The sequence below is a fragment of the Montipora foliosa genome, chromosome 2, assembly GCF_036669935.1.
Source record: "Montipora foliosa isolate CH-2021 chromosome 2, ASM3666993v2, whole genome shotgun sequence".
In the NCBI taxonomy this organism is placed as follows: Eukaryota; Metazoa; Cnidaria; class Anthozoa; order Scleractinia; family Acroporidae; genus Montipora; species Montipora foliosa.
The window spans coordinates 13,947,886-13,974,251 of record NC_090870.1 but is presented as its reverse complement, the minus strand read 5'-3'; the positions used below and the strand labels follow the sequence as shown (position 1 = coordinate 13,974,251).

Genomic DNA, 26,366 nt, shown 5'->3' with positions numbered 1-26,366 from the left:
TATTTAAAACATATGAAAGATATGTTTTTGTATTTCTTCGCGTGCAACCCTAAACGAGATCTCCAAAGCTACATATGACGGTGTCTTGCGCAGAAACAAAATCCGAAATTTACACCCCTAAGCGAGACAACGAGCATCCCCGCCTCTTTCATATGCGAGTCCCCTCCCCTCCTTCCCCGGGGGTATGCAATCGTGTAGTGCATGCACTGTGACACGATGGATGGATTAATGGATGGAGGAATGGAATCTTTCAGATTTTTTTCCAGTTTCCATACAGAGTTTTCTCTAATTAAAATAAAGAACTAGTCAAACTTTGGTTATAATATAAATTTAACAATTTTTTATTTCCAAATAAATTAAATTACAACATCAGATTGAAATATGCATGACTTCACATACAATTTACCAAGAAGTGAACCCATCTATCTAATTGATGGATGGATGGATGGATACTATCCCGACCACACCCTCTTCGAGTTAATTACGAAATCACAGTTGGCTTTCTGTAGAGAGAGCTTAAGAGGGAAAGGGAGCTTAAGGACGGTGCCTACTAATTCAAAGGTATTTTTGCACAGTTTCATGAATATGTGGGAAAAGCAGATCTCAACAAGTGCTATTAAAATCCAAAAAGAAAATTGGGGGTAACCACTCATTTTTCAAAGATAATTAATCGATATTAGCAAAAACAAAATACAAAGCAATGTATGGCGTTCCTTTCCAAATTAAAGCTCAATTTATCTCTGAAAAATGCATGCAGGTGGTTACCCCCAATTTTCTTTTTGGATACCAAGAGCACTTGCTAAGTTCTGCTTTCTCCGCATAAATTTCAACCGCGAAAAAAAGGCCCTGCCTTAGTAAGAACTACCGATAGGAAATCCGAGTATCTGGAGATGCGCAGAATGTATGCGCAATAACAATAGTAGGCACCGTCCTCAATCTCTACCCCAGAGCTCTTCCCTTGACTGAGGGAAAGAAGAGCTCTGGGGAACCCCGAAACAAAGTGTCTTCTCATTGGTTTTCGTGAAGAACAATCAAAAGCGACTCTAATTGGTGAATTCATGTTAGCGCGAGGAGTGAGCAGGCGCCGTAAGGTTCAAATAGCCAATTTTTGGCTATAAGAACCCTACGGCGCATGTTCTCCTACATAGAGCTTCCCGGAGACTTGAGTCGATCCGGGGGTCTGGTGACGAGAATGGCACCGTCCTCTATTCGCTCTGACGAAGTGCTAACGCTCGAAACGTCAGCTTTTAGAATCTCTGTAAGGTGGCCAATTTACATTATCAACTCCGTTGATAAACCAATTTTTGTATACCGTCTTTAAGCACGCGCGTTCTTGAAACGCGGACGGCAACCGGAAGTGAGCTGTTTTCACTTTTAACTTGTCTTCACACAGCCATATTTGTATCTTTTCTCCGTTAGACATGAATTAGTACGAAAATGTGGGAGACACCACTGTCCTGGCATGCGAAATGTTTTCTTTCGGTTGCCGTTCGCGACTCAAAAACGCGTGTGCTTAATTAAGCTCCCTATCACACGGGTACCGCAGAGGTCGTGGGTTGAAATTCATGAGCAATCCTCTTCCAGACTTCTATTTCCATGGATCCCTATGTCCTGTAGCTGCTTTTGTTATCAGGGCTAGGTGCAATGTTTCTGTTGTTTCATCTATTGTTTCATTCCCCAATCACAGGCACCGTCTGCAAAGCCACAGGGTCTCTCATGGAAATCTTGTTCAAGTCTGATTTTTTAGGATGCTTTCGGGAAGTTTGCAACCGCCATGATAAAAAATCCTAATCAACATGCTTCTTTCCACTTCGAAGTTCCACTTCACAGACCAAGAAATACTGACTGAAATCCAACAGTTTGTCGTTGACTTTGGGCAAACAGCATTTCAGTCCAGGGAAGCCATTTGAGGTAAACCCCAAACTCAATATCTCTCTAATTATTTCTGGTATTTGGCAACCAAAAGAAAACATTTTCAACATGTCACAGCAGCGGACAAAATTGTCCTTCCTCAACTTTGAACACGAGTTCTCTTATTTCTTTCTTGTCCTTGAGGACACGCGAAGACAACGGGAACTCTTGAAATGAGGTTCGGATTGAAACACGCGTACAGGTGCGGTACTGAAAGCACGTGCGGATCATGCACGTAATATTTTATATGATTCTTGCCTTGCTTTTTAAAAGGTAACCTCCGATCTTATACTAAAGGAAAGCTTTAAACTGGAGAAATAATGCTTGCAATAAAATTTGTATAAACTGATATTTTTAAGAGTGTAATTTCTGACGGTCGAGTGGGAACGAGTTAGTCAGAAATTGAATATTCTAACGGCACCACGCAGAGGCCCGCAAGCGGTTATGGGATAGTTTGGGATTATTTAGGGATTTAGTGGGAAGGTTTTCATCATTGTATGTCTGTCAGTCGCCATCGTTACTTCCTCTCCACCGAGTTTTATTTTTTCTTTGGTAGTCTGAATAGGTGCGAACTCCATTTATCTCGTAATTTTTCCCTAGCAGTAACAACGTAATACTGCCCTTTCCTCGGGGTCTGGTGCCGCTGCATTAGATGAGGAATAAGTTTCCAGATATTCTTAGGCCACATATTAAGAGTGTGTTTTGGTGGTTTTTCGTATCTGGTACGGCACAATCGTGCAGATTCATTGATTTTTTATTCCCAGTATGTAATTTTCAGTTACACACAGTATCCTGTTTGTAAGAATCATTTTCTTATTTTCGATGTTCTTTAATAGACCGAATGCATAAATGGAGGCAAAAAAAAAGAGTTCTTTTGTCTATGTGCTAATTAACCTCACTAACGTCGTTTGCATGGACAAAATACAAAAGAATTGTCGCTTGAGAACGAGGCTAGTGAGTCTCATTAGCATATAGACAAAAGAATACATTTTTGGCGGCCATTTATGCATTAGGCCAATGAGGTAACTTTTCTGGGCTTTCTTTGCTCAGCAGACTGACTGGTGTATTTTCACATGCATGGAAATCTCGAGAGAGTGGAGACAGAATACAATGTATGTATAAGGAATAATTATTCATTTCACGGGCGCCGCCATCTTGAATAATTGTGACGTATCACGGTTGCCCTACTGTTCTGACTCAATAAAGAGCACTCGTTGCACGTCTCAATTGTCCAAGATGGCGCGTTTAATTTAAAACGGTTAGTGAGATGGAAAACTGCTGCTTGTCATAAAAGCATGAAAATGTTCTTATTCTAACTTGTTTCCTTCTTTTGAGACGTCGCTCGATATTTGACGAAAAGAGACGACTTAACTGATTAGAGTGTAATGTGAAGTGCAGTTTTGTACCCCATATGAACCATGTGAGCGTTAGCCCTTCTGATGGAAATGGGCCCACACAAGGACAGAGAAAAACTCTGACCAGGGTGGGAATTGAACCCACGACCTTCGGGTTAGATTAACGCTGCTCTACCGACTGAGCTACAAGGTCAGACGGGAGCAGGCCGTGGGAACTGAGGATGCTAAAGTCACGGCAATGAACATGTACAAGTACAAGTAAGGATTACGTTTTGGCAAACGTTGGCCGTGTAGCACTTATAATTGAACATACTTAACTGATTAGAGTGTAATGTGAAGTGCTAAGTATCTACCCCATATGAACCATATGAGCGTTAGCCCTACTAATGGAAACGGGCCCACACAAGGACAGAGAAAAACTCTGACCAGGGTGGGAATTGAACCCACGATTTTCGGGTTAGATCACCGCTGCTCTACCGACTGAGCTACAAGGTCAGACGGGAGCAGGCCGTGGGAACTGACGACGTTTAAGTCACGGCAATGAACATGTACGAGTACAAGGAAGGATTACGTTTTTGCAAACGTTGGGAATTGAATTGAATTCCCACCCTGGTCAGAATTTTTCTCTGTCCTTGTGTGAGCCCATTTCCATTAGTAGGACTAACGCTCACATGGTTCATATGGGATAGAAACTTTGCGCTTCACTTTACACTCTAATCAGTTAAGTCTATTGAAATATACATGTAAGTGCTACACGGCCAACATTTGCAAAAACGTAATCCTTCCTTGTAAAAAAAAAGCGAGTTTCTTTCAGATGTTTGGCAAAACGCAAATTTCAGCCTGACGATTGCCGTAAACGCGATGCTTAACCCCCGGGCTTAACCTCTCTCTAATCACGCATCTATTTTACTGAAATCAGAAACCCATAAGGGTTGAAACGTGTAACGCGCGTTCACAGCTTCCGAATATTCAGTGCGAACTGATTGGTTGAATGTTTCAGTGCTAAGTACCATATTTGGAAACCCCTCGCTCTTGTTGTTCCAAATATGGTACATAGCAAATTGAATGTTCGGAAGCTTGTTTCCCAGCACACAAGGGGCCGTTACACGTTTCAACCCTTATGGGTTTCTGCTGAAATTGAATCCATAGGAAACACGGAAAAAAACCAGAATTCCAGACGGGATTTGAACCGACGACCTTCCGTAATCTGAAATGTGGGTCTTTGACTCCAACTGCATCGCGCGGTTACAAAGTCAAATAACGACTTATAGCATAGCTCAACTGCATCGCGCAGTCATCCTAAAGCATATCTGAGATGCGCCAACCAACCACCCAAGTAAGCAAACGTGAGAATACATATATGAAGTTGAAATTGCACCCACTGGAAACTCGGAAAAAATCCGCATCACGCGAGGAATGAAAAACGTAAGGTCACGGAATGTGTGAAGAAAACAAGAAAATGTGCACTAGATTACATAAGTAGGTTTAAAACTACTTTTATTCGTTTCATAAAACTTAAAAATTAATTGGCAGCCCTAAATTTACATTCAAGAAAGGGAATACTTTGGAAGTTTCTCTTTTAGACTCTTTTTACTATACCAATGCAGGTTAGGTTATGGTTTTGGCCGTTCTCACCAACTCCGCACTAAATTAATAACATGAAAGCTATCTTCCTAAATTTCGGATGCTTTTTCAAGTGGAAAAGAGCTTTGATTAAAATAATGAGTACGAGAGAACGACCTCAATTTCACGTGCTAGTGCGACAGAAGGCGGGGAATGTCACAGGAATCTAACGATTGCCTCCCTGGTGGAATAATGATCATCACTATATATCGCAAAAAAGAATCTGTAAGTCGTCCACCTTTTTTACACTGCCCTATTAAAGTTTAGAATCGAAGGTTTCGGAATAACAGTAATGAGTATGTCACGTTTGATAAGGACTTTACGATCTAAGACGGCGCAACAACGTCGCCACAAAATATAACTTTGCACTATCCCAAGTTTTTCGCGATCATTAAATCTCGTTTACGTCTAGCCTTGTTCCAGGCTCTCGGATAGTAGGGTCGGTTTATAGTCACACTCGTCTTCTCATATTTGCCCTTTCCCTACTATCTCGGACCCTGGAACAAGCTAGTTTACGTCATACAATGTGGCCAAAGTATCCTAAAAAATTAATTGGTACGAGTGGTTTCTTAGTAAAAATAGAGAAGGAAGGTTCACATTTGTACGTTCACATTGGTTACAGTCGAATTAGGGAGTTAACACTAGTGTTAAATTAAGTGCTATTGTTCATTGTTCCCCTAAGGATTCAAAACATCAAAGAGTTGAAACTGGAGTAGTATCGTCACTAGTTATCTCAAGTGTTACCGCAACCATCGTCGTCAAAACCCCTAATTTTGTTACGGCAACATGCTGCAGGTTTTTGAATCGCTTTCAAAAACCTACAACATTGTTGCCCGAATTTTGTTGGAGTTGGAGCGTGCAACACCCCCGCCTTTGACTTTTTAACGCAACAACGTCCCAGAATGCACCACGGAGAACCGAATTGTGTCCGCCATAATTGTCACCCGGGATTTGTCGAGCATAAGTCTGGGTTCAAATGTTGCGTTAAAATTGTCTCGTATAACACCGTTGCCGCAACAAAGTTAAAAGTTGTCTCGTGTAACATGGATTAAAAATCGGCTCGTGTAACACCACCTTTAAACTTCATAATATCACAGAAAGAAACACCTGCAGCATAATGATATTATAAACATACAATGATTAAACCAATAGATCTTGGCCACATTTTCTATTTCAGGAATTGAATACGCAGAGAATTGCGTAAACTAATAAATAAAACATTGATTCATAAAGTTTATTTTAGCCTAACCTGCATACGTTTTTACCCATATTACACGTTAATACAATTTGCAGGACCATTTAAACCATATAATTTTGTCGTGAAAGAAGTATCACAAAAATACGTATAACAACAGTTGAAAACTTTCCTTTGAAGCAGCCTTTACACAATCACGGTGTCATTTGTAACGGCATCGTTTCCGATGCAGTTACGCCTTCTGTTTGCATGACACTGGTCGAGACCGTTAGCAAAACCGAGTCGATTTGAAAACGCTGCCAAAAGTGGAGCGTTTTCAAAATGATACGGTTTCATCTGTCGTGTAAACGGCGAAACTGCATCGATTTGAATAAGGTTACTATATTTTGGCGCGAAATTTGTACTGTTCAATTCAAAATGGTGAATTAGCACGTACTGCAGCGCTTGCTTATACCATCACGACTTTGATTTTCTGGCGGAAAAGGTTCCGTGTAAACACCGCATCGATTTTGACGCGGCTTTGACGTGTCTATGTGAAACCGCGTTCGTGTAAACGTTGCCTGAATGACTGATAGGAACCCGTGCTTTCTGAACTGGCCGTTCTGAAACGTTCTTCCCCCAAGCCCCAAGCATTGGCTAGCCTGAATCCCCGATCGCGTGTAAAAGAGTTACTACGCAACATCCATAGACGAACTCCTCTAACCGGTTGTGAAAGCTCGGTCGATCGCCACAGTAAAACAAATGATCAAAACAATAGCATTCCTGTGGCATATTCAATTCGTGGAATCGACGTGTTGTTGTACCAGTCCAACCCACCAATTATCATTTATTTTTGTAAAATAATTTCATGATGCTACCAAATTTATAAACTACAATCTTAGCACGCGTCCACCACAGTATCGACACGGCAAGAACTCTCTACACCGCACATCAGGCGACATCCATCCGCTTTGAGTTCCTTCCTCAGTAGGGCCTAACTGTTCAAGAATCTGTAAAATCTGATGAGCCGTTCCGTCGTTTTGATCGAACTGCTCACTATTGTCAATTCCACTAAGTTCTGTTTCTGTTTCGAGAAATGACTTGCTCCATAGCTCGCCGTTGTCCATTGTGTTCCTTTCGCTTGCGACCTCTGTTTGTTCTTGCTGTACAATGACTTCGTCGCCATCTTGGAAAGACGGAATGGCCGACTGGTGCTCATGTGCGACCATTTTGCTGTTGATTACGCTTTGTAGTTGATGCTGTTGTAATCTAAGTTCTTTTCTCTCATCAAGCATTTGCTTGACCAAATCTTGCAGTTGGTTCATCTTTTCCTAAAAAGCGAAGAGAATATAGAAAAAAGAAGAGACGTTCACCCGATTTCGATGAGAGCAGGAACAAAACACAGGTCACAGGTCATTGTTTTCCCAACACATAAACAACCCTAACCGTTTACCAATGGTAACCTTCTCTTTAGACCTAATTAGGCCTAAGCTTAACTTTAATGAATGCTTAAGATTCTTTCTGATTGCTAAAACAATGACCTGTGAATTGCGACCAATGTTTTGTACTTGCCGTTTCGATGATCGTTGTGGGCATATTTTATCCACAGTTACTTCTGAGTGAACCATGGGTAATAAAATACATCTTTAAGATACAGACAGCATTTCGCAGAGTCAGCAGTAGTGGAAGACTATTTTCAAAAACATATGAACTACTAATTCGGCTTTTGAATTTTATTAAGTAGACTGCTTCCTTTGTCAACTTCTTTGACGCGTAAAAAAGGCTTTCCTGCGCCAGAGTAAACAAAACATGTCGATTTATCAAATACCAAAAAAAAAAAAAAAACACAACCAGTGCGATCGCCAACAGGTTTAAGAGAACCACTCCACATATGTTACTGCTCGGTAACCATGCCGAACAACAATTTGTAAAAGTTCGAACATTTTCCATGTTTGGTTACGAGTTGACACTCAATTGAATCTCTTGATAGTCATCGATGTTTCACCAATGTGCTTTACCAGAAAAATGACTATTATGGTCTTCAGGATTACCTGCATGTTAGCTTTCTCACTAGACAGTTGGGTGATCAATCTTTCTCTGTCTTTGTAATGAGACTTTAGAGCATTCCTCTGGGTTTGGTACAGAGTTATATACTCGCCTGCAAAAAATAGAGCAAAAGCGTTTGAGTTGTTATCAGTTCTGCAGTAAGCGAGAAAAGTTTTGGTTTTGATTAAACGGAGGAGAGCGTGGGGCGAGCTTTGTTTGGCCAACAAACAACAAAGATATTTTAAACGTAAGAAACCGCCTTCGCCTTAGTAAGAAAGTTATAATTTGATATGACAACGATTTGCACGGCTTACTGTACAAGTGGATTTGTGTTCATACGGCTTGTGGTCGACACCACAAACCACTTGGCATCGATGTGTTGTAAAGAACTCTTCTAATGCAAATTAGACTGTGACGCCAGCTTCCCCTTATAGGTCATACATCAAATTTAACGTGGTTTACCCAATTCCTGAGAGCTTGAAAAACGGCGAGTCTGGCTTACTTAAAGATAAAATTGTGACCCACACAGGGAATTAATGTAGTGGGGATAACCGCACTTTCAAAAACAATTGTAATATCAACTAAAGGAAGTAGCACATAAGAGGAAGGATCTTTTTCCTTACCAATGGTTTCTGTTTCCATAGATAGCTGTACCGTGATATGTTCAAGTTCTTGTATTCTTTCTATCAGAGAGGCTTTTTCATTCATAAGCTTCATGAAACGCGCCTGCGCAAAACAAATCACTGGTGATTACACTTCACATTTTGTTTCCTACAAAGGTGTTAGGATGCAGCTATTAAAAGGCTCCCGTTATTGATTCAGAAGACCACAAGCAAAAAAACAACAACAAAAAAAAAAAACAAACCAACAACAACAGCAACAGAAACAATGGGGTCTACCTCCAAACACAATATAGCGGCATTCCATACCCGCACAATTGAATTAGAGGTTGTGACTGAAGAGCTTCGTGTTATCTGCTACAAAGGGAAGCGACCTTTCCATCGTACATGTTATTGGCTTGTATTTTTCCCCCAGAAGTGTTTCAAATTGTGCTCGAATTCAATCCAGGCTCAAATTGCTTTGAAATAGCACGTTCCAACAACTTTCTTGGCTTGATGGAGTTCAATCTTTTCAGTTAGCATACTTCTAAGATGGGCGGTTGTTGATGACTGACTTTTCTGACTTGTGCTCAAGCTGTCGAAGCGTCGACCATCAACAACAGCCCTTCTCATGACTACAATCACTCGGGCAAACCGAACTCCACTCAACGTTTTTAATGAACGCCACAAGTGCTCCCCAGGCTTACTTGTGAACACTCTTTTTCCTTCCTATAGTTTTGGGCAATAACCTGACCCTTTCTGAAATTGCCTAAGCCCTCCTTTCTTGAAATGTAAATGCTCCGTCACAACCTTTTCCCGTGATTCGAACGTCACGCCAAGCACTGAGAGTCACGCTAGTGAAATCCTATCACTACCTGTAATTTACTGAAGGCCATTTTGATGGCGTCGTGTGACATGTCATCCCGTTCCAGCTGTTCCAGTGGTATATTCGGTAGTTCTGGTTCCTCCTTCTTTTCGATCTGTGACTTCTGTTTCTCTACCACAGCCTGAAGCAGCTGAATCTTCTGTTGCTGCTCATGGAGCTGCTGTTGGAATTGTTCCTGGACCTGGGAAATGCAGGTCGTTGACACAATAAGAATAAATTGAACAAAAATGACACGATGAATGAAATAAGTGTAGATACATGTATTTGAAGTGCGGGTTATAGAAGAAATGTAAAAGTGATCCACGCACTCATCGGGACAATTTAAGGACGGTGCCTACTATTGTTATTGCGCATACGTTCTGCGCATCTCGAGATACTCGGATTTCATATGGGTGGTGCTTATTAATACAGGGATATTTTTGCGCGGTTCAAAATTATGCGGAAAAAGCAGATCTTAGCAAGTGCTCTTGGTATCCAAAATGAAAATTGTGGGTAACCATGCATTTTTCAGGGATACTTAAGCTTCAGTTTGGAAAAGAGCGCCATACATTGCTTTGTATTTTAAAGCTTTTTACAAATATTGTCGATTAATTATATTCGAAAGATGCACGGTTTACCCCCAATTTTCTTTTGGATTTCAATAACACTTGTTAAGATCTACTTTTCTCGCGTATTCAGTAAACCGCGCAAAAATACCTTTGAATTAGTAGGCACCGTCCTTAAGCAATTGTCTGTTATAGACACTTGAAAAATTCAGGTGGCTTCAACAAGTCCTTGCACGGGAACAGATGGGCCCAACAAAATGACTTGCTCCCAACTGAGTGGCTTCATAGCTCAGTTGGAAGAACATTGCACTGGCGTCGCAAAGGTCATTGGTTCGAATCCCGTGGAAACCACTTGAATTTAGAGACAACAGTCCAATTTGCCTAACTCAATGATGTACCCAATTCAAATCCTTTGGGAAGAAACGTTTTGTTCCAAGTATTTCCATATCATTTAAATGTGATACAAATGCAATACACAATAATCTTAACCCCGAGAGATTTGAATTGAGTACAACATTGAGTTAGCCGAATTGGTCTATTGCTTAAATTTTCCAGGTAAGTGCGAGGATCAATTCTCTCCTTCGCACTTCAAATATACATTTCGCACTTCAAAAGTACATTTGGCACTTCAAATATACATTTCTTTCGAGTTCACTAGAACACATGACCCCAACAAATTGACCTGTGCTCCCAACTGTGTGGCTTCATAGCTCAGCTGGAAGAACATTGCACCTGCGCCGCAGAGGTCATGGGTTCGAATCACGTTGAAGCCGCCTGAAATTATTCAGGTGTCTATCGGGGACGATCGCTCAAATTGTCCAGTCGTTAAAATGCAACGATACACTGAAACAAAGCAGTTATCGCTTGTTCTGATGGACTTGCACTGTTTCGAACTTTGACTGCATGACAACCAGAAAAAAGATTGAAAACCTAAGGAGTTTGTGCTGGGATCCAAATCACCCACACAATGGTGCTTACGTTGTTACATTTCGAGTGTCGTTTGCCATGCGACCACGCCTCCTATAACGGTCTTTCGCCTAAGAGGAACGAGAAGCGAGGGACGCACCATTTTTACAGCTTAGCTAAATAACGTAAATTGGCAGCTAAAAAGAACTTCAACGCAAAACCTTTTCTAAAGCTAGGAATAGCTTTCTAAAGCTAGGCCTAGGAATAGCACTTCTAAAGGGTATTGGTTGTTTCAGTATTAGAAAAATAATGAGCTCTCACAAAAGAATTTGAATCCCTGGCTGCCCCAGGATAATTAACTGAAATGTATTTTCAGAATGTGCCCAACTGTCAGAGATGAAACGACCACCCAATATGGCACTGATTTCATCAGAATAAAGCCAAACATTATACTCTCGTGCAGGTGATCTGAGTTTTACGGCCGTGAATGAAGACGCGTGTGGGGGTGAATCGTTACTTGTCTGACACAGATCAAATAATTAGGAAATCTTATTCCCCTGCCCTACTTCCCGCTGCCTTGCAAATTTTTCAGAAACCAAACGCCTAAATGGCTGGCAGGAAGTTTTAGGCACCCATGTCATATGGCGCTGAGTCTAAGAACCCATTTTCACCCATGCTTAGCTTTCAATAACATCATACATACACACAAATTTAATAGGCCATTTCCAAGTTCATGTCTGCCTCCACGTCAAAGTAAGTCTACGTGCGAAGTTTTTGTGATGGTAATTAGTTCTACTTTACATATGAATGAAAACTAATTTTCATAAGAAAAACTTCGCACTTAGACTCGCTTTGAAGAGGAGGCAGACATGAACTCGGAAATGGCCAATTGAGCGCTCCCAGTTGGGGCTTTTCAGTGCCAATTGTTGTTTACAAGTCCCACGACTCCAGAAAACCGAGTTTGGATCATCAACATGATAAGCATTATTTTGAAGTCGTTTCTTCAAATATAATTTGTTCGTGAAGGCAATACAAATCATTTCACGCGTGATAAGCGATGAGGCATTTCCAAGGCATTTTAGAGAACTTTCTACCTGGCGGGTTTAGAATAATTTGAGACCCAGGATGCTTGGCATATTGCAACAGTGATACAGTGAAGATTGTAGCAAGAAAGCTAGGAATTCAAAGAGAATATCCCACATTATTTTTGAGGAATCTTCAACAGGGAGAAGCTAGGGCACATTCCTCTAAGAATACTCTCTTGATTATTTGAAGAACTCTTATTTGGAATGCCTTCCTAAAATATCCGGTCAGCAGATATTTCGAGTATTTATATACTGGACTAACCTCAAAGGAATGCACCCCTAAGACATTCTTCAGAGGTTCATTGTAAATAGCTGCGAGTTAACAAGTGCTATGAAACTTGAATACCTGTCTGTACTGCTGCTGCAGTTGTTGGTTGAGCTGCAGTTGCATGTGTTGATGTAATCTTTGAAAATCGTCTTCACTTTCGTCTCGTGTTCTGTGCAAAATGTCCGTTAACTGGTCTCGTTCCATTTCCAGTTGCCGGATGGACGCAGACAGCGAGTCGACCTACAGCACGGAGTAGAAGAAAAATTAGTCACACAGATGGCCTCGGAAAACTCCTGCGGAATCATTGCTAATCGTGTAAAATCGCTAATCGTAACATGCTTCAGTTCTGCATGCTGATAGCCTACTGGAGACCAAGTGACGGTCTCATAGGAATTGCTTCATTTTCCTCCTTACTACCAGCACGAAAATGGTTATCTTTGGATAATACAATTCCTCTCTGTCGGGGATCTGTCATTGTCTTTAATGAGAAACAAACAATGAAGCTTAAACGCGAAGACAAACTATGAAACGCGGGGTCCTTAAGGCGCACACGGCTGATTTGTCAATCGCTTTGTTATTTGTTACAATTTGTGCAATAAAAAAGCCCCTAATGGCAATATGTCCGTAATATACCATGAAATGTTAACTGCCGCTCTTTTTATAATCCCCTGTCCCTTTTTCTCGGGCTTGAAATATCTTTTATGAGGTTCCGTCTCTTTCTTGCTGTTTGTAGATCGCCATCTTGGATAATCAGTCGCGCTTGCATGAATTCGAACAAAAGCAGAGCGTGAAGCGTTAATAGTGCGTCTTCGTGTTTCACTAAACGAGGTGCTAAGTTATTGTCTTCTGAGTAATTTCGCAATAGTCGAGGATAGTTCCTTTTCTCATCTTAATGATCGCCACAACCTGTACACCAACTTCTCATTCCATCAAAACCCACAATCAAATTCAATAGTAATTTACTCAAACGCATTTTCCCGCGCTATAGGCGGACCGCTTATAATTGCATGTTCTCACCGCTGTGATTCGTTAGCTTAATTTTTTGTTTCTGTTATGTCTGGCCAAAATTTCCAGATGGAAAAAGCTATGGGAATTCATGAACGACGAATGAAAAAATCTCAAGCAAAATTTAATACACTTGACACTTAAATAAAGTTCATTTTTATTGATTTATTATTTGCGTGCGTTCATTCGAACGACACCGGCACCTCAAAGATGCCAAAATGCGATACGGCTGTCTCCTTAATGAAGCTGATTATCGTCTTTCCGATGATAAAAAAAGTGAAGAGTTCGTATTTTTTTTGCTTGTCACGTTACGTCTTCACCGCCATGTTGTTGGGCGAAAATATTTGATTTGCGTTAGATTGCGTTAACGAGTTTGCGTGAAACGGAAAACGGCAGTGTTCTAATCGTCACAAAGGCGTGAAAATTCTGTTATCCCAGCTTGCCTTTTTCTTTTATGCCGTTGGCCATTATCGGTAGGCAACAGGAAAGTAATAAAGAAATAGCGAAATAAGTTCCAACAATTCTCTTTGATTTTTGGCAGAATGCAAAAAATTTTCAACATAAACTCGATGCTTAAAGGCTATTTCCGAGTTGATATTCGGTTTCGAAGTCTTGGTGCTCAAGTACTGAAAGGGCATGAGTTTGATTTGCATGAAAATAAGCAACTCATTTCCATTTGAATGGTTGTGCAACATGACTCACTTTGAAACTGAGGCATGCAGTAACTTGGAAATGGGCTAATTGGAGAGATTCGTCGAGGGAAACGGCAGGTTTCTGCTTGTTTCAAAAGCATTAAAATTCTCTTGTTCTAGCCTGTCTCTCTCCTTTAAGAATTTCTTCCATACCTGTAGCTTTAATTAAGGCCCGAAATCAGCTAAAATCAAAAAAGTTTCTTTGATATTTGGCAAAACGCAAACCTGACATTTGTCATAAACGCGATGCTTAATCTCTCTAAATTAATCTTCCATCAGCTCCTCCAGTTGACTTAGTCTATCAGTACTTGCAAAATTTCGTAATCGTTCTCTGTTTCTCTGGATATTGGTTGCAAACAAACTCTACAACTTGGTCAAAACACGTTGGTGGAAGGCTTTTAAAATAAATTGCGAAAATAGATCTTATCATAAATTCCATGTTAAGTGTCAGTTCTTGACTTGAAGGGAAAGAGGTGTAAAGGCTTTTGTGGATATGATCACTGGAGTCAGTAAAATGTATCTCAAGCCGTAAAATTTCAGCGATAAAGCGCGCAAGACATTTACTTTTTAGACATTTCTTACCACATCTTCCCTATTGGTGTACTTGGACGGATGGGGAGGGTGTAATGGCCTGTGTGGTGTCATATTCATATCCTCACTGGAGTCCGTCTCGGCTGGACTTTCTCCTTCGCTGAAAGTTCCGTTCAAGTAAGGTGGCGATTCTTCTAACATGCGTTCTGGAGCCTGCACTGGAATAACATCAGGGGGTAGTCTCTTGACTAGAATCTCGCCGCCTTCACTGTCCGTTGCAACAGTATGAATATGATGTACGTGTGAGCCATTACCAGCACGTTTCGACGCCTCATCTTCGTCTGAACCTGCGTAAAAACCGAAAATATATTACTCTCTTATTACATGAAAAAGTTTGTTTCATGAACTTTAATTTATTTTGGAGGTTCGTTGTCAATGATGTGTTATTTTCATTGTTTTAGTACTCTTGAGTCACCTGCTAAACATTTATTAAGCTCAGGATGAGCCACATACAGTTTACACTCGGCATCGCGGTGGAAACGTAACTTGTAGAAATTATGAAGACTATTTATGAAGGTGCAAGGCAACTGTGTTCCTCTGTAGTTACCCTTAACGCTTCCTGTACATTTCTAAAAGCGCATTATCACTTCAAGACCCCCTACATATCTTCCAAAAAGCACTTTATTACGGTGCGTCGTTGTGATATCAAATAACCAATTCGCATGTCAAAAGTCATTTGCAGGAGATGCAAAGCGAATTTAAAACCTGCTCGAGAAAAAACATATCCATCGGATAACAATACCCGAGAGTTAAAATTCCCTGGACACCTGGGGGCAGACCACAGACTAGGGGTCATGTAACTTAAAAACAAAAGAAGCTGTTACAATATTGAATGGTGGCCCACTTCCGAGACTATACCAACTATAACTACCCTACCCCAGGTCACGTAGAAACAATCATTATACTGAGCTTAAACTTTGTTGCGTCTCATAACAACAGCAGTTTATTAACCTCGTCTTGTAAGCAAGGTAAACACATCAGCTAGAGAGCCAATTGCTCTCGGCCACCAAACCAGCAATCAACATCGCAATGCATCACACAATCAGTTATATCAAGAGTCTATCACGTAAGAGTAACCGGGTGATCTGGTGACGCAATTCGGAGGACTGGGAAGAAAAGTTTTAACGCCGTATCCCAGAACCGCGCGCGGCCTTATTTTCGAATTCAACATGGCAGAGGCAAGGTTAAATCTCGTCGGCTCTACTTGAATGTTCATTCAGTAACAGGAAGGGTGGGGGACAGATTTTGGCGATGGAAATACTGCAGGGAATTTGGAAACAACACCTAGGGCCGCGCACGGTTGTGGGATACGGCGTTAAAATCTTTCTTCCCAGGGGTCCAAATTACGTCACCGGATCACCTGGAAGATTTACTCAAGTAGGCCTAGTCCCCATAAGCGTCAGAGAGGTGTCTATTTTACCCTTTGGGAAAAGCACGTTTTGTTCCAGGTATTTCCATATCATTTAAATGTGAACGCTACATTACAATGCAGAGATTTGGGAGATTTGAATTGGGTACAACATTGCGTTAGCCGATTTGATCTATTGTTTATTTTGCCGCGAAACATGATTTAAAAATAGACACTTTTCTGACGTTGTTGGGGACAAACGTGATAACAGATTTTCACTCCCACTCAGGGGTGCAGGGATGGCGCAGTGGTTGAGAGCACTCGCCTCCCACCAATGTGGCCCGGGTTCGATTCCCGGACTCGGCGTCATATGTGGGTTGAGTTTGTTGGTTCTCTACTCTGCACCGAGAGGTTTTCTCCGGGCACTCCGGTTTCCCCTCTCCTCAAAAACCAACATTTGACTTGATCTATTTTCATTGTTCATTTCAGTTTACAGTGTCCCCAATTAGCGCTCCAGCGCGACTTTCCTTTCCTGGGTAATGGACTCTTGGTTATCCCTGCAAATTTCAGCCCGCTATACCAGAAAATCTTTGAACACAAATGCTTTATACATAGGATGAATGGGCTATTATCCCCTTTGTCAAGTAATAAGTTATCAGCTTTTGGTGGTCAACATTTCGCTGACTGTTGATAACCAACAGGCACAAAATTGTTGAGATAACATAGTTCAACCGTGAACAAGTCTTCGACCTTTTGAAACCATTGGTGCAAGGGCACAATACCTCAAGTCAGCACTGAAATTATAAGACTAAGACTAAGAACGAAGTCACGAAAGATTCGTCCTCTAAAAAACCACTCTGTAACTCGAAAACTCAGTCATACTTTCCGTTCCTGAGGGTTCCATACTGCCGCTGTTTTCTGTGTTTCTTAACATTTCCTGCAGCTCAGCGTTTTGAGCTGTTAATTGGTTAATCGTGTTCTGAAGGATAAAAAAATCAGGAAAGTCAAAGTTAATGCCTAGACCCCCTTCCAAAATGATACAAAATGTGTTTTCCTTAATATTCATGGTCAAAAAATTGAATTAAACGTCTATTGAACAAACCAACCTTCACGCGTAAGCAAGGTTTGCGTTGCTACAAGATCGATTGAGGTAACTATTAGGACCAGTGAGGGCAATTCAAGCATGCATTTTCCACTTACTATCAAAACAAAGAAGCGATTATTGTGATAATCTAGCGTTCCGACTTGGCAATCAGAAAGGCCAAACGCCGCGTCATCGGTTTTGAAAAAGCTTTACTTGTTAAATAAAATCTGTATCACTTCAGTTGTTCAAAAAGACAAGAGAAGCACTTGGAAAAGAAAGCAACGCAACCTCGTTTCCAGACCCCTTTCTCTCAACGTTTGAGGTTAATGACTCGGTTTCCAAAATCCGGGCAGATTTGGCTATTCTTTTCGTTAGAGGGAACCGTAGGAGTGTGTTCCTTTTTCTTACGTTTGCCTTGCTAGTAAAAGCCAGCCTTACTCAATACCTGAAAAACCGCGTTAGATTTTTGCATATTTTTGCGAGAGAAATTCTCGTTCCTTTCTAAGAATTTCCTCCAATTAATAGCCTTTCAAACTGACCTGTGCAATAAGAAGCTGATGTTGTAGAGTGTTAAGAACTTCAGATTGATTCTTAAACTCCTCGTTATTTTCATTCAAAAGGAACTGGGGAATAAAACAAGCAAGTAGGTTGACCTTTTATTAACACTGTAAGAAAAAAAAAGCATGCAGTGCATCGAGCAATAAGCTCCAAAACTACAATTTACTGTCAATCAAAAAGAAGTGTACCTGTCTACATCAACACGTACATGTTTCAGCACTCGGCAAAGGCCCATTCTTTAAATCGCCTCCGTTACTCCCCACGGAATCAACGGACCCTTTTCCTTTAAGTTATTTATTCTTGTTATTCACGTTGCTATTCTTGGATTTCACATGACGTCACGGCCGCCATGTTGGTGTCCCCAAACAATGAAATGGCGGCCATGTTGGTGTCCCGATCCAATCCTCCGGGAATTGAAAGCTATTATTATGCTAACGTCTTCTTTTGTTTTCGTTGAAAAACATGGCTGTTGATCACGTGAGTGAAACCCAAGAATATTCCTACCAATAGCGTAGCTTCATCTTTCACTGTATAAAACGCTAACCCATACATATTCCCTAATTTGCTGTGACGAAAGACTAACGCTTGAAACCTCAGCTTTCGAATTTCTTAACGCCGGGTGATCAATTTACCATATTAACCCACTTGTTAAACCCATTCAAGGTCCCTTTGAGTTTGGTAGTTTTATCTTGCGTGGTCTCATCGGGAATTAGCCTTTTTGAGACACCATTGCAAAGCAGGCCACATTCTTCGGGCAATATCGTGAACATGGGATTTAATATGATAGATACCTAGGCTGGAGTGGCCATTTTAGCCATGGAGGCTCTTTTAAAACGGAAGGCTGTACAGGACAATAACTAATGACAGGAAAATGACTAGTTACATGACGTACCTGTTCAGTCAGCCTAGCTTCTGAATGGGTGAGCTCATTTTTGAGGGAAGCCAATTCGACGTCCTTTCTCGCAAGCTGAAAAGGGAACCAACCAAAAATTAAAAAAAAGATAGCCCCTTATGATACTACATATTAGGTAATCGGTAGACATCTTTTAAAAGCTCATGGTAACAAAGCCAATGTGCATTTTTAGAAAGTGCCAGGGCAATTTTCGAAATGCTGTAAAACCTAATTTAAATATCCAGACGATGCTAAACTTTTTTGTCAGAATTTTTCTTTTTCTTTTTCTTTTTCTTACGTTAGATTTTATTAAATCACTCATTGTTCTTTTCACTATTTCCAGGCTGTAACTTACAGACACTTGACAACGAGGTTTAGCTAACGTCGAAACGTCGTCGTTTTATAGCAATAGTTTTAATCTTAAAATGCTCTTAAGAAATATCTTGTTGCAATTTCTTACAGTTAAAAACTATAAAGTGTTCTTCATTCCTTCACACCATGGCTATCTGAGAAAACAGAATAGATTTGGCTCGAAAGCTGTTCATAAAAAAAAGAAAAGGAATAAGCCATGGTGTTCTCGGAACATATCTAATGCTAAAATTCTACCTGTTCTGCGAGTCCCTGAGAGGACAACTCTAGTTCCTCTCGCACGGCCGAGATTTCGAAATCTTTATGCCTCAGCTGCAAATGAAGAAATAACAAAATCAGTCAGAGGTATGTCCTTGCAAAGATTAGCATCAGTTAGAAGTGGGACTATTTGTTTGCAGGAAGTCCCAACATAGTTAATAGAGGGACTTGTTTTGACGATCGGCAAACATCAAAGGAGCAAACAAAGATACCAAGATTTAGGTTGGAAAGTCCACGACCGTGCACAATCCTTTGTTTTGCGCTCATACACTATGCAGGAATTACTTAAACAAAACGTTTTTATTGGTTAGTTCCTCAGTACGAAGTAAACAACTATTGTGTTTTGTGCACGGTCAAGGCCAAAAAAGAGAACAAAAACCTACAACAAAGAAATTTGCCGGGTTTCATAACCATTCCCCTCTATTAAACTATGGTCCCAAGTAGGAGCCCTGGCTAGAACAATATACCCAAGGACCTAAATTAATTGAGGAACAAGTGCTGCACTTTTAATGATATCTGTGAGAATTGTTACACATTTTAGTCTTCTCGGATAGGGGAGTAAAACGTTGGGCCAGTTTCAAAGCATCTGCTCATTAGGTCTGTTGGACGACAAAGAGGCCACGCACTATTTGCCTAAGGCTCATCGCTCAACCTTCCCCCTCCACAACAGCAAAACGAACGACTGCGGACGAGGCTAACACGCTTTTCAGTCTCACAGAAGGGAGATCGTAATCGCCCATGTGTTGGTCTACATCTTTACCAGCTGATGGTAAATTTAAAATCTGGATAGATATGCTTGTCCGGATTTTGAACTTAAAATCCCCAAAAGGAATGCGAAACATGCGAAACAATGACTTGGCGAATGGTTTGCGACATCCGGAATCATTAACGTTCAGACAAGTGTGATCGGTCAAGGCTGGTAACCTTTGTAGAGACCTCGGTATTTGGTACATGGCGGCCACCAAAATAATAAAAAATTCTCTATTAAGCATCACTTTGTAGAAACTAAGCAACAAAGGTATTGTCACTTTCAAAGCAAGGTCACCTTTCGCGCTCTTGACCAAATTAGACACAGTTCGATGCCACTGTGGTTTGGACAATAGACCATATTCGTATTCTCGGTATTGGACTGGAACTAGCTTGCAATGGAGGCTAATGCGGGGGAATCTTTTAAAATGCAAATACTTTTTAATATATTCCCCCGCATTAGCCTCCATTGCAAGCAAGTTCCAGTCCAATACTGAGAATACGAATATGGTCTGTTCTAAATGCAACTTAATTTAAAACGTTACAATTAAAAGACGCAATTGTAACTTTTTCACCTACATTCATGGGAATCAGAATTTTCCGAACCGTGGAAGTATCACTGTGGTGGTTTCATTTGTTACAAAAATAATTGATGCGATTCTTTATAAATGTAACTTGTCATAGATTTCCGATGAAACTTCACACACTGTTGAAACATGTCAGAGATGACGAAAATTGGGGGTCACCGTGCTAGTTTCCATGGTACGACGCTGACGAATACGGCTATTTAAGCCACTTTGACAATTGCAGCGCATCCACAATGTTGGACACATTTAGCTCGATTTTATAAATGTAATCAATGATATAACGCAGAGCCTGGTGTCATACTATCAGGTTAATTCAAGTACGTACCTGAAAATTGTTGACTGCCTTTGTGAGTATTTAACACTCCAAAATAGATTCGACTTGAGAGTGGGTTGTTCGACTTGTAACGGCTCCTTCAGTTCAATTCCATGAAATTTGCCAAAAAACTGGCCATAGATTTTTGCTTATTTTTTTACTACTCCATGGAGACACCGTTCTCAGCAAACGTCTGATTGCCAACCTGGTTGCGGTGTGAACCTTAAAAGTACGCAATTGGCTCGCAGATTCTCAAATCGAAAGGTTGCGTCATCGTGACAGTAAAATTCACACTCTTAGCCAATCAGATTCAAGATGGCGAGTACAATGTCCAAAGATAACAGAAGTCAGGTTATGTGCCGGATGCTGGGATTTTTCTTACTTCAGCTTCAAATCACTTACAGCTCAGGATAGCGTATATAAGTGTAATCACGTAAAGTATTTCATGAAATACTGTCATCATCGCTGTGAAACTATTTTTGACGTGAGAGGAAGATTTGGCGTTTCAATCAAAAATAATAGAGATAAGGTGGCAACAAACCTGCTCCTGCCACTGCTGCGAAGAGATATCAAGTTCATCCCTGAGGGAAGAAACCATATTTTCCCCCTCTGTAACCTATGAAGACGAAATATCGGATTATAAGTCAGAACCAAGCTATCTGGTATGAAATGGTATGAACAAAGTTCGCAAGGTAAATTGGCCACCAAGACACCTGAAGTGGATTCAGAGCCACCTTAATTTTTTCCAGTTCTGTAGGTGGCTATGAATCTGCTCCTGATGTTTTTTTCTCAGCCTGCTGATCACCCTCCAGCAATAAAAATGAGTTAATGTTTTTAGATATAAGCGTTTAAAGGGCCCTTTTGTTGCCATGGTAACCTATTATGTCACATTGATGAGTGCACTTTGTTTAGCAATCATTTGTGTTTCACTTGGTACCATAACATTGCCGTTACGAGAAACAGTTGGGTAGAGTCAATCCTTCCAAAGAGTAAGGTTTGTTGAAAGTGTTACACCCATGCGAGCCACCTTAATTGCTTTTCTAAACAGACATGAACAGTATCTTCACCTCACTTATACTAGTAATAGTTTTCACCAAGAGTGAATTAGATAAGAGTGTTGTTATGGCATAGGTGGACTCTCCAGCACAGTCACAAATGAGTCTATTTTAGAATACCCGTTCCCCGGGAAAATCAGTTGTCATGTCTCTAAAAAAACATGACAGAAGCAGTCACGCGTGACATGGCTTCTTCCGATTGGTTAAAATTGGCGGCCCTTTGTTTGTTTCGCACGCAAAGTGTATCTAAAAATAAATCAATTTGTGACTGTGCTGGGGCAAGGCCACAAAGTGATAGATCAACACTCTTATCCAATTCACTCTTGTTTTCACTACATCTGGCCCCGCCTTAGTTAGTATGAAAGGCAGTTGAGATACGTTTAAATTATATGCTGAACGCGTCGCCCCTGTTTCCGATTTGCGCCTGAACAAACTCAATTTCTCAGCCAGGCCACTCGATTAGCATCAGATCTGCTTCAATGTTTGATTTTTCAATGGCTAACCCGAACAGTACTTTGGTTCGCCTTGCGAGTTTCTACTTCGTAACTCCTAAAACACCTCGGCCGCGTAGAACAATACCAATACCACTTGCGCGCACGTTTAAGCAATACCGATACCACCTTGCGCGCCCGGTTGAGAAAATCGAGATTGATTCCCCTCACAATATATCTACCAATTTATGCATTCACTCTTTTTACGCGGGTACTTCTAGGTCGCCTCCTCGGGTTTTGGTCTCAGGGCCAAAACCCTTCGGGGGCGATTATTGATTTATCTGAGGTAGCAATGATCGTATAGTCTTTCTCATGAGCACAAAGGGCATAAAGAAACGAGAAGTAAAAATAAAATGCTCAGAATCTGTTCTTGTCAGGCTTTCCTATTCTGCGAAATGTGTTCATGCAATAGAGACAAAGAGTTGGCCTTCCGTTGGAAAAACGAATCTTCTGCAATCGTGTAAACTACGCTGTAAATGCATTACACTAATGAAATAACTTCGGTATTTGCGTTTGCGTAATAGTATATACTTCAGGGAACCAAACGAAGACTACGAAAACTAACATTCCTGACCTGTTCTCGTAGATTTTCCGAAGTTACATTCAGTTCTTCTCTTAGTGCCTGAATTTCATCAGTTCTTGAAAAGAGCTAAAAGCAAATAAGCAGGGTCTGAGAGAGGGGATACATGTATAATTCAGTAAAAACAATGAATTTATTGATGATGATGATGATGATGATGATGATGATGATAAAAGTAACTCAATTAGCCACTTCAGAAGATCCCATAATACTCTTTGTTCGTCGCCCCCAAATTTTGCATAAGCATTGTTTCCAGTTTCTCTTGGGACATACAATGGTCCCAAGAGAAAACAAAAACAATGCTTATGCAAAATTTTGGGCGGACAAACAAAGAGTATTATGGTATCTTCCGAAGTGGCCTATAACAGCTCTTAAATTGACATCCGACGAATCAATGTCTACGGCAAGATAATAATTATATACGGCGTACTCTTAACAGCTGTTGGTAATTGGTTCCAAAAATGAGAAATAATGTAGGTTTACGAATTATGAAAAAAATCTGGTGCTTTTGCTTTTGAAATGTGGCGTTCTTCTCAAAAATGGTACTCCCACAGACACCCCTAGAGAAAGGGGCTGTTAGGCTCCTTGTTGATACTCAACAATTATTCGCCGAAGGCGAGGTGAATAATTGTTTTAGTATAATTAAATAGGTGACACCCCTAGAGAAATGGGCTGTTAGGCTCCTTGTTGATACTCAACAATTATTCGCCGAAGGCGAGGTGAATAATTGTTTTAGTATAATTAAATAGGTGATTATTTGAAAAATCTGCATTTTCTTTAAAACAATTAATTTTTTTTCGTCTGTCACCTCGACAAAACGGCTTGCGACCATTTAGAAAAAAAAACCGCTTACTATGTGATCATCGTGTAATAATCAACATAACGACAACCAATAAGAAAAGAGAATTTTCAACAATCACCTATGAAATTATACTTAAGTCGGTTATTCTACTCAAACCAAAAGCCAACTTTAAATTTCCTACTCTCACTTTTATGTTTTCGATAACACGAGATTCTTGAGCCATAAGAAGACTTCACAAAGACAAAGAAAACAAACTTCCAAGGATTGCTCACCAGTTGTTTGGCTTCTTCAAGCTCTACTCCCGTGCCACTGAGTTTTGAAGCAAGCTCTTTTGCAGCGTGACGTTCAGTTTCCAAACTGGTGGTTAAATTCATGTTCTCTTGGCTCTGCAGAGCACATTAATTAAAACAGTGGAATACACACTCAACTCGATGGCAAATGCTTTGTCGTCCCTTTCCCCTTCTAGCAGTATAATCGCCAAGAGGCCCCCTAGTTTTCGCCTGATGCGTTTTGCGAGCTACTAGCGGACAAATTTCTAACACCACACTGTGGTAACCAAACTTTAATACTACACAGGTGCAACCAAAAGTGGTTTTGGAGTACGATGAATATACAGCACAACTGGAAGCACAGATAATGATTAGGTTATAAACCGTTCCGTAAAATAAAAGTATTTTTCAATTCTTTGCCTTTGTAGGAATAGAGGACATGATACCGAATCATTCTGGACGTGTTCAATGGCTCAAGCAAACATTCCCGACAATTTCAAGCACATTTTGCGCACTTTTACGATGTTGCTTTCGAATCGAACATTGACGGATATATTTAGAAATTATTCTGGCCAATTTAAGCCTTCAGGGGCCCGTTTCTCAAAAGTCCCGAAACTTTACGGGCCGTTTTCTGGTGTCACAATTCCCTCTGTATCTCAAGAAAAGAGAGGATTTAATTCGTCAAACTTCACAGTTATTTTTCTTTTTGTTGCCTTGAAAACATGTTAAAAGATTGGCTTTCTAAAACAAGCGGTTGGCAATTTCACAAATGGCTTTTCGGGCCCGAAAAGTTTTCGGGACTTTCGAGAAACGGGCCCCAGGTCTTACAGTTCTCAGCTTTTGGCGCCCGTGTTTTGAGAAAACGATGGCAAAATTCCAAAAATAAGAATGCTACACTCTCAGTCATTTAATTACTCTCAAGTTTAAAGGGTCCAGTGTTCTACTAGTCCTTTCCCCCCACGGCACTGTTACTCTATAGTTAACTTCAATTATTAGTTAGTTTTTTTGCAACTGGGTAGAGCTTGATTAACTGTTTATCGTTAAGACTGCGGGCCGATTTGGATGAATCATCGGTTTTAGTGAAGTCAATAGTGATAAATGTTACATTTCGATAGTTTTAGTTTCTCGTGCATAACTCGATTGAAAAGACTGTTGACGGTTTAATGAAAGCAAAATTCGGAATTTATTGTCTTGACCTGACCCAAAAATGACAATATAAAGGTAGCTGTTACCATGGTGACAAATCTCTCTTCCAGCTCCTCCATTTTTTCTTTCAATTCTTTGTTCTGTTTTAATGCTCTGGGAAAAAAAAAATTATATAAACAACGGTGCAGCTTGAAGTACAAAATAATATTGGACGTAACATCAACTGTTTTTAAGGGAAGGGGAAAGGGCAATGACCTAAACCGTGAGAGGGCGATTTTCCCTAGTTTAATAAAACTTTGTTCAGGGCATTGCCATGCAAGAGTTTCAACAAGGGCTCCCGAACTTGCAGCATGGTGCCTAGGCCAGAATGGGGTAACAACAAGTGTGTAAAGAGGAAGATTGAAGTGACAATATGATCAAAGAATTAATAATATTAATTTCTGCTTTAGACTCTGGAAACTTTAGGTAGGTGCCAAACAGTTGCTCCCGAAAAGAAAAGAGCGTATGGAGAAAAGCTGAGGTGATCGTATGCCATAAAATGATATCAATTCTCAAGTGAAGCTATGATCCTCGCAGTTACACTGTAAGAACGCAATTCTAGCAATTGCGTGGAGAAAAAGCCTGAAAACCCCGTTGAAGTCCTGAATTTTTCAGGCTTCTCTACGCAATTGCTAAAATTGCGTTCATAACTGCGAGGATCATAGCTTCGCTTGATTTCATATCGGCAGTTTTGATTTCATACATCAGTTCTCTTTCAATTTCCGTCTGAAACAATGGCACATTTGTTTATGTTCACTGGAATTTTTCTCTCTGTTAACTCACCCTTAATATAATAAGCTAATTCAGAATAAATAATAGCAACGAATGTTCAGGCTTTCAAACTGAGCACTCTCATGTTTTACCAACTAAAAAACCAATGTTTAAAAAACAAACTTTTTAGAAATAAAACAATGAGTGTATGCGTCTAGAAACTATTATTAAATCATATTAAGGAAGGTTTTTCAAAATTTAAAGCTCTCACGTTTTAAACTCACAAGTTTCAAAAGATGTCAATCAACACTTGCTGTAAAGCATTCCAGGAAAAGTAAGGAAGACAGGGAGGGGGAGAAGGTACCGAGGTGTTCAACAAGGGTGTCACCTCACCTGCTGATGGTCTCCTTATCGCTCTGTGCAGTCTCAAG

General features: G+C 40.5%; 1 protein-coding gene across 2 annotated transcripts in view; it reads right to left on the bottom strand.

The window, feature by feature from the left end:
• Window positions 1-6,103: 6,103 nt before the first annotated feature.
• LOC137992510 (golgin subfamily A member 2-like) overlaps window positions 6,104-26,366 on the bottom strand; it is a 50,035-nt gene continuing 29,772 nt past the window's right edge. For both annotated transcript variants that reach the window (XM_068837878.1, XM_068837879.1), the window contains 15 exons: window positions 26,329-26,366; window positions 25,272-25,338; window positions 24,043-24,156; window positions 22,963-23,037; window positions 21,384-21,458; window positions 19,175-19,249; window positions 18,569-18,643; window positions 17,658-17,741; window positions 16,917-17,013; window positions 14,678-14,973; window positions 12,477-12,638; window positions 9,584-9,775; window positions 8,733-8,835; window positions 8,115-8,221; window positions 6,104-7,394 (listed from right to left, as the gene is read on the bottom strand). The exon at window positions 26,329-26,366 is cut by the window's right edge and continues 88 nt beyond it. In XM_068837878.1, the coding sequence (XP_068693979.1) occupies window positions 6,954-7,394; window positions 8,115-8,221; window positions 8,733-8,835; window positions 9,584-9,775; window positions 12,477-12,638; window positions 14,678-14,973; window positions 16,917-17,013; window positions 17,658-17,741; window positions 18,569-18,643; window positions 19,175-19,249; window positions 21,384-21,458; window positions 22,963-23,037; window positions 24,043-24,156; window positions 25,272-25,338; window positions 26,329-26,366 (2,001 nt within the window). In that variant the 3' untranslated portion in view covers window positions 6,104-6,953. The remainder of the gene's footprint in view (window positions 7,395-8,114; window positions 8,222-8,732; window positions 8,836-9,583; window positions 9,776-12,476; window positions 12,639-14,677; window positions 14,974-16,916; window positions 17,014-17,657; window positions 17,742-18,568; window positions 18,644-19,174; window positions 19,250-21,383; window positions 21,459-22,962; window positions 23,038-24,042; window positions 24,157-25,271; window positions 25,339-26,328) is intronic.